Genomic DNA, 12,026 nt, shown 5'->3' with positions numbered 1-12,026 from the left:
CTCGTTTTTCATTTTCATTTTCACTTCACTCACAAAGAGGCGGAGATGGAAAGATTGCGTAAAGAGCAGGCCGTGCTGCCCTGTTTTCGTCAATTGTCGACAATATCTTTTTTAATGCGCCTCTTTATTTGTTTAAAAAAAATATAAAAAACCTAAGGAAAAGCTATGAAAGCAATCAAAGTCGAAGAGAGAAATAAAAACGCAAGGATCGAAGTGCCTGACACCCTGCAAAGATTTTCAATAAATGCTTTTCCATACATTTTTCGAGTATATTAATCATATTTATTAATTTTTTTTTTAATATTTATATCAACAATGTCTAATGTTTTTAGCTTTGCAACCTGTTTAATCCATTTCCACTTGCATGGAGGGTGAATTTTCCGCGAAAAAGAACATTTTAATGCATTTTCCTCATACCAACAATTCCTGGCACTGCCTTTTATTTGCCAATTGATTGCCACGAACACAAAAAACAAAAAAGGAAACAAACGAGAAGCGTTTTGCAGTGCAGGGTGGGTGGAAAAACTCTGAGGAAAGCGGGTGGAAAAGTCGAAAGAGCAGCGCCGTTGATGGATCTGCTTGAATGGTTTAGCCGAACGGATCATCATCTGCCAAGTGTATAAGCCGCAGCCTCTTGGCTTCACTCGCTGGCATTTAATTGGGAATTTTGGCATTTAGTTGCCACAAAAATTCAACATAAACAAATATTTAAATAATGATTTTGCAAGTGTTTAATCAACTGCCGATTGATGAACATAATGATTGATATGGGAAGCCTAGTGAAGCGGGAATAATGCTTATAAATATCTGGGTTGGTTGGGGATTTATTTAAAAAATAATAATATCATACTTAAGGGAATTTGTTATTAGGATGCCAAACCTTTGCTTGACACAACTACTGGCTTTTTACAGTCGGCTATTTGACAGATTTACTCACCTGCAATGAGAAAAAAAGGGAAAAAATTCAATTAAATAATTATATAATATATTGTTTTTAATACTATAATTCTAAAGAAAATATATGAACACTGTTTTTTATATATATTTTTTTTTAATTTAAAATTTAATTCTTGAAATATGACAATTTTTATTTGTTAATTGGAAAATAATTGAAAAAAAATGATATAGTTTGAAGAGCCAAATGCTAAATCAAACTGGTGACCCCGTTTGCAATAATTACTATTGTGACGTCGAAAGAGAAAGCGCTAAGTTCAAGCTTCTACCCAAAACACCACCACACTCATTATTCGTAGATCGAGGTAAAGCTTTGCTTCGATGACGTCAAAGGTCAAAGGCTGGGTCACCAGAAAAAAAAAAAAAGAGTATGAAGACTAACACCCAGGCGCCATCTGTCGCTGGCTTTGGTTGCCATTAAAGCCAATTTATATCTTTAAAAAATATTATATATAAAACTCTCTTTCTTTCCGTGAGGTTGAAATGAATAAGCTTTCCAGTTACTTATAGAATATATCTTTCTTTTCCCGCCACTGTTTTTGGCTTAGCTTTTCCAAATCTTCAAAATTATTTCAACTTGAATCGGTTATGGTTTATGGCTAACGGTTTAAGGGGATTAGAACCCAGCTAAGTGGCAAAAAAAAAAAAAAAAACTTATAAAAAACTTAATTTAGCAACAAGTTTGAGGGTAGCTTTTCAGCAGGAAAAGCCTTTTCCCAAGAGCTTCTTTCGAGCTTTTTCGAATTTCCAATGACGCTGCTGCTGAATTTTTTCGAAAATTTCAACAGGCGACGTTGACGCTGGCATCGGCAGCGACGGCAACTGCAGCTGAGGCGTCGACAGCGACTGAGGCTTCGGCTTCGGCTGCGAAAGGCTGTCGGCTCGTCGGCTCGTCGGCTCGTCGGCATTTGTTGCTCAGCGGGAGCTCGACTCGAACACGTGCTCACGGTTCGGTGTTCAACGTTAGTCGGCATTCGGGATTCGGCATCTGCGGCATTTTGTCAACCCCCCAGCCACCCCCATACTCTGCTCATCTCCATTCCTAGGAATTTCCATCCTTTTTTTCCGAGGCAATCGAAACAGCAAAGACAAAGGGAATACAATTGAAATAAATAAGGAAGTAGGATGAAGGGAAACAGAAAGTCGAAGGACTTTATAAATTAAAATGTGTCTCAAAGTCCTTAGCTGTAAATATTGCAAGGACTAGAATAAGAAGCTGCATAAGGATTTTCAAGTCTTAAAAAAAATAGGAAAACTTTCTATGCACTCAGGCATTTTCAAAGTTCAAGAAAGTTAAAAATAAATAAAATATATTTAAGAACTGTAAAAACTGTGGGCAACAAAGTAAAAATTACACAAAATAGTCACAACAATTACTGTATGCCTAACACATGTTTTCGGCTTTTTAATTGTATTTTAATATTTATGTTCTTGTTATGTTCATTTCACTTTAAGAGTTAAGTAATATTTAAGTATATTTATGGCCTCATTTATAAATAACAACTTATTTAAAGACAGTTTCGGGACAATCAGATAATTTATTCTCACTTTCTGAAAAAGTTTGACTTTTGAAAAAGCTATTTAAATATATTTAACAAACATTTGCTATATCGATTACTTCATTTAAAAAGAGACTAAAATTAATTAAATATTTTTCTCCAGTTTCGAATTTACAAACATTTTCCTGTTGCCTTTATTTTTCATTTTTCTTAACAGAGATAAGCACCTCCACTCGATGGCATTCAATGCTTCCTGTTCGCTTTTCCACTTTTCACGACTTCACTTCATTTCGCCTCATGCCGCCCTCATAAATATGCAAAGGAAAATGCAGACCGAAGCGAAAGAGGCAAAAGAAAATGAGGCCCTCCTTGGAAAAGCTGTCTGCAATTTCAACGCCTATTGCCACGCCCAGTTACGTTGGCCGCCAAGGGCGTCAATTGGGAAACTAATTAAGCAACTTTTAAAAATTAAATGCTGGTTAAATTATCAAGCTTTAAAATATATTTGTAATTTATATTATTTTAAATTATCATTTATCAAATTATAAAATACATTTTAAAGCCTAAGAATTTGTTAAAGTAATTTTAGAATTTAGAATTTAAAGACTGAAATTATTAAAACATACATAGCTTAACGTTTAGTTGAGTAAGACTTTTCTATAAATACTAATAAGAAAGTGCAAAAAAAGTATTTAAATTTACAAAATGGAAAAGTTCCCCTTCCCATTTTTCAAGGCTGTAGAACCCAGCCATATTGTTCTTTATTTCCTGTTTGTTTTTCGGCTTCTCGTTGATGTAGTGCCCAGGTTTTTATTGCCAACTTGGGCCATAAAAAGCCAACTCACAATGCACTTTCAGGTGATACAAAAAAAAAACCCCAAAGAGGTTGAAAACTAGCCTATATGCCAACTATGTAGTTGAGTGCTTTTCGAAAGGTACTAAATATTTATTAAGAGACATTGAAATTGCCGCTCTCACTCTTTGGTTTTTGCAGTTTACCTAAAATTATTACTCATACGCAACGTTGTGCGATAGCAATTGTAAGGTCATGGATATATTTTAAAATTATACAGTAACAAGAAAGGAAGCTAACTTCGGCACGCCGAAGTTTGTATACCCTTGCAGATTGGTTTTCATATTTATATTATAAATTATAATGCCGAAAACAGACACTAAACGGAGTTTCATAACATTTTACCTATACTTAATATGTTTACAGTTTGACAGTTACAGTTATACATTCCCAGCTTTACATTTTCTCTACATCTACGGATCACTTATATGGCAGCTATATTATATAGTTCTCCGATTTTCATAATATTGTTACCAAAATTCTGAAATAATACTAAAAGCTCATGTCTCAAAGTAGATGAAAATACGTTGAAAAACAACGAAGTTATAATTTTTTCTATCACTTTCCCTATCGTTCCTATGGCAGCTATAAGATATAGTCGTCCGATTTTCATTAAATTTATACCAAAATTTTGAAATAATACCAGAAGCTCATGTCTCAAAGTAGATGAAAATACGTTGAAAAAGAACGAAGTTATAATTTTTTCTATTACCTTCCCTATCGTTCCTATGGCAGCTATAAGATATAGTGGTCCGATTTTCATAAAATTTTTACCAAAATTCAAAAGTAATATATAATGGCCATGTCTTAAAAATTGTGCAAAAATGTTAAAAAACATCCAAGTTATAATTTTTTTTCTAAAAATTTATCGAACATTTGTATGACAGCTATATGATATAGTCGTCCGATCCGGCCCGTTCCGACATATATAGCAGTGAGAGTATATAGAAGACTATATGTAAAGTTTCATTCAGATAGCTTTAAAACTGAGGGACTAGTTTGCGTAGAAACGGACAGACGGACAGACGGACGGACAGACGGACAGACGGACGGACAGACGGACATGGCTAGATCGACTCGGCTGGTGATGCTGATCAATAATATATATACTTTATAGGGTCGGAAACGTCTCCTTCACTGCGTTGCAAACTTCTGACTGAAATTATAATACCCTGCAAGGGTATAATTAGTAATAAATATCTTAAATATTAAATTAATTTTTTTTAACTTGCACCCGCCTTTCTTTGCCTTTATTGCATGTATCACTCATACGCCATGTTGTACATGTTAAAGATATCACTTGAGTTATTTTATTTAAGTAATAAAAATATAAATATTATTTAATGAGCTATTTTTTCTTATATCTGCCACTCTGCCATTCTGTTTTCTTCAATGCAATTATCACTCATACGCCGTGTAGTACATTAATAAATGAGTTACTTTGTCTAAATATCTCCTCAGTTTCGTTTTCCTTTAATTGTTATTTTTATTAATATGTAATTAATTTTGTTTTATAATCTTTGTACTTATTCTCGTTACCCACCAATGCATTTATTACTCATACGCAATGTTGTACAAGTTACAGATTTTACTTGAGTTTTTTTATTTAAGTCTTAATAATATACATATTATTTAATGAACTATTTTATTTAAATACCTTCCTAGTTATTCTTTGTACTTATTCTCGTTACCCTCCCATGCATTTATCACTCATACGCCGCGTAGTACTAGGCCTGTGAACATTAACCACAATCAATATGGTTAGCTACACCTCAAATCGAAGGGGAAGTGTATGGGGAGCTTGTGTTAAGCTTGAGGCTAACTAAATGTCGGCATCCTGAGCTGACAGTTCTTGTCATTTAATTTGTCATTTCCCCCGAGAGAGAGAGAGAGAGATCCAGCTCAGGCGAAATTAAGCGACGTCTGTTGGCTGTTGCCAGAATGGATAGATGGATGGATGGATGGATGGATGGCTGCCGAGTCCCCTTCCCTCTCATCTTTCATTTCAGTTGAGCTCTCACCTCATCTTTAGCTTTAGCTTCGGCTTCACCTTCAGCGTTCAGTCAGCTTGAAAGCACTTCAAAGGCCATCATCTTGACATTTTGATTTATTGGCTTCGCTGCTGTTGTTTGCTGACTTGGTCTGCGGCTTTGCTGTTGCCTCAGACCCCATACCCGGTGCCGTTTGGCTTGTTGCTCCTCATTCTTGGCCATCTTGTTGCTGTTGTTGCTGTTGTGGCTGTGTGCGCGCTGTTCCTCTGCGGCTTGTTGCTGATGTTTGGCAGTAAGCCGCTTACAAGTATTGGCCCGCCCGGATACTTGGCTGTGCCAAACCGCCAAACAGCTTGGCTCTCAGCCGAGAGACTGAAAACGATAACGAGAACAAGGTCTTGGTCCTTATACATGAAAAATGTCTTTAAAATGAATTTTTAAAAAATTACAAAAAATTTATATAAAACAAGCTAAAACACGGGTGTAATTATTCCAAAAGTGAAAACAAAAACCTTGAAAACCTATATAAAAACATTGTATATATATTTTAAACAATATACATTATCATAAGCGATTTAAATACATATGATTTAAAATGTTTCTTATTTTGCTCAGTGAAACTTAGTGCTGCCAAAACTACCGACATTGGCCTTTGACAGCGAAATATACTCCCAGCTGCTGGTCAAGACCCGGACCCGGATCCTAGCTTCATCTGCGGATCCTTGTCCTTGCCCAAGTCCAAGTCCAGGACCTAGTCCGCCTCCTATGCAGTTCTTCTGGCGGATGCAACAACCCAGTTAACGAGCTCGTTATGGCTCATTGGCCTTTGGGTCTGGCCCCATCGAATGCAGTTTGGCCAATGCAAATTGAATTCCAGCTCAGTCGCCGCCTCCCAAACAGGAATGCAAATTAAGCGAAAGCTTAATAGGGGCGGAATAATGCCAAGTGGGGTGAGGGGCGTGCCCGTGCACATAATAACATACAATTATTTGAGCAAACGGTATCAATTTTAAATCGCTCTGCGGCTGCAGCTATCGAATCGAGCTAATTGTGCTAATTAGTAAGTAAACCTAGAAAATCGCATTGCAAAGAGAGTGAAAATAAATCGCAGCAAATATTGGTAGACTTAAAACGCATATTCCAAAGTGGCGACCAGAAGTAGAATATTAGAAATAAAAAATAAAATAAAATAGAAAATAGAAAAGAGAAAGCAGAATTGAAAGAAAGTAATAGAAAGCTTTCACTATTTATAATCATATACCATTAGCTATAGTTAACTTTAGATCAAATTACTACCTTAAAAGAACCCAGCTTTCCTTTCCCAATTTTCCTAAATCTTTCAATGCATTGTCCCTGCTGTAAGCGAGGGAAAAACCTGAGAGGAAACACTACTTGATAACGAATATGAAAACTTTTTGGCCAAAGTTTGGACCATTAAACTTTGTACTTGTTGAGGAAATCGCCAAGTATTCCTCTCTCCGCGAAGCAAAAATCAAGCCGAGAAAGATTAAAAAAACAGAAAGAATATCAACAAAAAACTAAAAGTAAATAATAAAAACGGAAGGAAAACCCGAATTTCCAGCAGGGCGCAGGCGTCAAATTAAAGAGCGGACAGCTCTCTCGCAGCTAAACAAAAATTAATGATTTCCCCCCTATATATAAATATTTGATATAGGCAAGATATATATTTTTCGAACTTCTGATTTCCCCTGAATTTCCCAAAAAAAAAAACTACATTTATTTCGAATGGTTTCTTAATTTAGCAGAAATCAAACGAATTTTAAGTTTTTCCGATTTATTTACGATGTGCGTAAATCTATATAGTAGCTATGGTAGGAAGTTGAGAGCAGCGGCTAGAGAGAGTGAGAGAGAGAGTAGAGAGTGCGGCGGAGAGAGTGTGAAACGGATGCGTGGAAAGTTGCCGGCGAAAGTGTGGAAAACGAACCGTTGCGGCGGAAAACTCGCTCAGTCGAGCATTAGACGCCAACGCGTTCGGTCACTCTCTCTCTCTCACTTCCACTCTCACTATCTCTCTTTGTCTCAGTCTTCGTCTCCGTCTGCGTCTCTTTCTCCGCCTCCACCTCCGCTTCCGTCTCCGCCTCCGTCTGTGTCTCCAGGGGAAAAGTGTGAAAAGTTGTCACTGCTCTTATGTATACAAGTGGGTATAAGAAAAGGTTTAAACACTAGATTTAGCTTGATTAATTTTAAGTTACATTTATTTTAAATTTTAAAAATTTATTTTATATTAATTAATAAACAGAATTTACTCTTTTTGACTTAAATTTAGCCACCCGGCATCGTTACGATCTATAAATATGGCCTTTGATTCGATTTTCGATTTCATTTCCGAGCTGCAGTCGGTGGCCATAAATCAAAACATAAAGCTGAAATCGTAATTAAAGGCCTTTGAAATCTATTATTAAAAATAAAAACAAGCAGATCAAGCATGGAATTAAATAAGATTATTAAAATATATTAAATATAAATAATATTATAAAGAGTTTCAAAGAAGTTAAAATCCTTGAAATCATTTTCTACATTTTCCCAGCAGAAAAGGAATTTTTTAAAATAAAAAAACCAACATTTAATAATTTATTATTTATTTTAAAAAAATATTTATACTTATTTTATTTATTAAAAATTATTATTTATTGTTTTTCATATATTTTCCACCTTCCCCTAGCTCGCCACCTTTTCCGGTAAAATGTTTCTGGCCATCAACCAGAGCCTGCACAATGGCGGCAAGAAGAAGCGAAAGCGACGGCCTGCCGATGGCCAACAGCAAGATGATCCGCAGGATGATCCTGCCGAGGGTCCACCCCCGGGTCCGCCCCTGGAGTCCAGTGCCTCCAGCGATCAGCTGGTGGACGGGGATACTCTAGCCACAACCAGCATCTGCCAGGCGTGCAAGTGCCCCGGAAGACAGTCCTCGCTGATGCTGATCTACATCTACCTGGGTGCTCTCACCCTGATCCTGGCCAGCCTGGCCATCGTGTGCTATACACAGGCCCAGGATGAAGGCTCCGCATCGCCGGTGGGCGGTCCCGCCTCCGTCAGAGCCTTCCGAGCGCAGTTCCAAGCGGAGCTGTTGCGATCGGAGGACGTGCTGAGGACAGTGGTCAGCCGGATACTGGAGAGCGAGCAGGAACCGGAGGCCAGGTGGGTGTCTGGAGGAACTCTCCCTTAACTGAATTAATTTAACAGATTGTATCCACCGCAAGCAGTGCCATTCCTCGTCAGAATCCCCTCAAGAACGAGCGCAAGTTTACGGACAACCTGATCAGTCACACGCCGCGACCCACCGGAAAGCGGATGCGCCGGGACATAGCCTCCTCGTCGCCCTCCTCCATGCACGGCAAGTGGTCAAGGGAAGGGAATCCTTTTGGGTATCCTTCTAACCATACATTTCCCGTATCCCTTCAGCGGATCCAGTGATCGAGTTCTTCAACCCCAACCACCGCAAGGTGCTCGAGGAGCAGGACACCGAAATCCGCAAGCGAACGGGCCAGAAGGGAGCTGCGCCCGGCGGCGATGAATGGATCTACCTGAACACCTACTGCCGCGTCCCGGAGAAGATCATCACGGGCTTTTGCAAGGGCACCCAAGACTATTGCCCGCCGGCGCCACAGGGTCCCACCGGCGAGGTGGGCCCCAAGGGACCCCAGGGCAATCCCGGGCTACCCGGTATTCCCGGGCCCAAGGGCAACAGGGGCGATGTTGGTTTACCCGGAGCACCCGGCGTCGATGGTGTAGGACATGCGGGTCAAGCGGGACCACGTGGACCCAAGGGTGATGCTGGGGCCACCGGCAGAGCCGGCTTGGATGGACGGGACGGTGTGCCGGGTGAGCCGGGCCTGGATGGGGTGCCGGGACGAGCGGGGGCCGATGGCAAGAATGGGCTATCGGGTCGAGACGGCAAGGATGGTCTGCATGGCAAGGATGGCAAGGATGGCATGTCCATAACTGGGCCGAAGGGCGCTCAGGGACCGCCAGGAGAGCGAGGCTTGAAGGGCATCGCAGGACCACGTGGTCGTCCCGGCAAGCCGGGCACCAATGGCACACCCGGAGTGCCCGGCATCAATGCCTGGAAGATGCAATTCCCCAACGGCAGCTCCTCCAATGATCTGCTCATACCGCCCTCCATAACAGGTGAGTGGGTGGGACCATAAGGAGATCCTCTCTAGGTTAACTCTGTAATCCATAGATCTTCACTCGCCGGAATTCAATCGCATTGTGATTGTGGAGGAGGGACGCTCCCTGAACCTGAGCTGCTCGGCAACGGGGAATCCTGCTCCGCAGGTGGAGTGGCGACGCGAGGATGGACGCACCATTAATGTGAATGGCATGGAGAGTGAGTATGCTCCTCCCTTAATATCATAATACTATCCACATCCTTCTTTGTAGTGGCCTCCATCAATGGCCAGTTCCTAAAGTTCACCAACATCACCCGACACCAGATGGCGGCCTACACCTGTTATGCCAACAATGGCATTGCACCTGTGGCCAATGCCACCTTTATTGTGGAGGTACACTGTGGGTATTCTTACTCCGATCTAATGCTATATATAGTTTAATATCTGTTATATATACAGTTGCTCCCATGATATCGGTGTATCGCCAGATGATTTATGCCGAGTACCAGAGCAGTGCCACCTTGGAGTGCCTGGTGGAGGCCTTTCCGGAGGCCATACGCTACTGGGAGCGTGCCTACGATGGCAAGATACTTGATCCCAGCGAGAAGTATGGCATTGAATCGTACCCAGAGGGGTGAGTAAAGATAATACCCATATACCAATCTATATATTTATATATTTTACATTTTCAGGAGCTTCAAGACATCCATGCGCCTGACCATTAGCAACCTACGAAAGGATGACTTTGGCTACTATCATTGTGTGGCCAGGAATGAGCTAAATGCCACCATGGTCAACTTTGAGATAGCACGTAAGTCCATATATCTATATAATATTTCTTCTAAATATACTGAAACTCTCTTTCCCCGAATTTCAGCTCAAGATCCCAATAGCGAAACCCCCTATGTGGGCAATAGCATCAAGGTGTATGGCCAGAGACCGCCGGAGAGTGAATGTCCCGTTTGCGATCAGTGTCCTGATCCTAGGTATATATCTATATATTCTACAATCTATAATATATATTATAGATAATAATATATATTATAATAATTCTTTCTTTACCCAGTCTCTACCAGTGCAAGGACTCCATCCTAAACAACTTTGAGATACAGGCCACAGGCAACCTTAGCTATCCGGGACTGCCCAAGCGACCCAAAAGTGAGTACAGTAATCCTAAAAAAATACGTCTCTTGATTTTATATTCGTAATATTCCAGCCTGCTATCTATATGCGGTGGGAAAACCTGTTTTCCACAAGGTGGTCAATGAGAAATTTGGCTCCTGGCTTAGGGATCCTGCCCCGGAAAGTGATCGGGAGAAGACTTTTGTGACCAATGAGAATGATCCCTACAATTTGTTTGAGTTCACCACACGCATTCAGTACCGGATGAACAGTGTGCCCAGGAGGAAGTACGAAATTTCAGAGGGTTTCCATGTAAGTTTCGAGTATTTTTACTCTCTGAGAGTCCTTTCTTTACCCCCTCTACCTTCTCCCAGGGCAATGCTCATGTGGTGTTCAATGGCTCGTTCTACTACCACCAAAGGGGCTCGGACCTGGTGGTCAAGCTGGACTTGACCAGTCTCAAGAAGATCAGTAAGTAGGTCCAATGGATGGTTAGATCCTATGATCCTATAATCCCACATATATTTGCAGCCACACAATTGCCATATGCCGGAGTGGCAGCCGCCAATAGGCTGTACACGACGGACTACAACTACATGGACTTCAATGTGGACGAGGTGGGACTGTGGGTGATCTATAGCACTTATAGCTCGAACAACACGCTGGTGGCCAAGGTGAGTCAATGATGATAAAACCTGGAATACCAAGGATACTCAGGGATATCACTTTTCACTCTCTCTCTCTCCAGCTGGATGCGGACACCCTGAAGATGCAGTACAACTTCAACATCACCCTGGACCACCGGCAGTTCGGCGAGATGTTCATTGTGTGCGGCAACCTGTATGCCATCGATTCGGGAACGGATAAGAATACCCAAATCCGTTACGTGGTGGACTTGTACAAGGGCAAGCTGCTCAACACGAATCTGCCCTTCTCGAATCCCTTTAGCCACACCACCACCGTGGGTTACAATCCCCTGACAGTGGTTAGTATTTCCTCTCTCCCTTGACTTTCTAGATATTTTTTTATTAGATTCGGATATTTCTCTTTAGGAACTCTACTCCTGGGACAAGGGCAACGCCCTCACATATCCCATACGCTACAATGAGCAGCGTCTTATCTCCGATAATAGTTAGGAGTATTCAATAAATAGATCTAAAAGATCTAGCAAATGCAGAAGTCTAAGCTCAAATCTATATCTAGTCTAAGGCACAATAAATAAATGGTTTTTTTTTTTCAACAATCGTGTTTCTTTTTCTTAATTCCTCTGGGTCTATATGTTTAGGGGTATCATGGGTTTTGTTGTGTGTGAATTGTGCTCTTCACAAGTCTGGAAATTCGCTAATTGATAGGTACAACGAGAGGGAAAGTGTGCAGGAAAAGCACTTAAGGCTTTGGTGTGAACTGCTAATTTGTCAATAGCGGGAGCAAAGTAAATAATAATAGAGAAATACAGGATTTGTGGATAGAGTAT

At 40.6% G+C, this 12,026-nt stretch overlaps 2 protein-coding genes across 3 annotated transcripts in view; one reads left to right on the top strand and one right to left on the bottom strand.

Moving 5' to 3' along the window:
• Sh (Potassium voltage-gated channel protein Shaker) overlaps positions 1-12,026 on the bottom strand; it is a 135,308-nt gene that overhangs the window by 79,449 nt on the left and 43,833 nt on the right. The gene's annotated exons all lie outside the window — the stretch shown is intronic.
• LOC108083510 (uncharacterized) lies at positions 7,278-11,773 on the top strand. The gene is made up of 15 exons (XM_017179320.3): positions 7,278-7,455; positions 7,981-8,456; positions 8,522-8,652; positions 8,721-9,446; positions 9,502-9,648; positions 9,702-9,830; positions 9,890-10,064; positions 10,123-10,241; positions 10,308-10,416; positions 10,497-10,588; positions 10,647-10,864; positions 10,927-11,023; positions 11,084-11,226; positions 11,301-11,537; positions 11,605-11,773. The coding sequence occupies exons 2-15, from the start codon at positions 8,002-8,004 to the stop codon at positions 11,686-11,688; spliced, it is 2,862 nt and encodes a 953-aa protein (XP_017034809.1). The 5' UTR covers positions 7,278-7,455; positions 7,981-8,001; the 3' UTR covers positions 11,689-11,773.

The sequence above is a fragment of the Drosophila kikkawai genome, chromosome X (assembly GCF_030179895.1).
Source record: "Drosophila kikkawai strain 14028-0561.14 chromosome X, DkikHiC1v2, whole genome shotgun sequence".
Taxonomy (NCBI): Eukaryota; Metazoa; Arthropoda; class Insecta; order Diptera; family Drosophilidae; genus Drosophila; species Drosophila kikkawai.
This window is presented reverse-complemented; position numbering and strand designations above follow the sequence as displayed.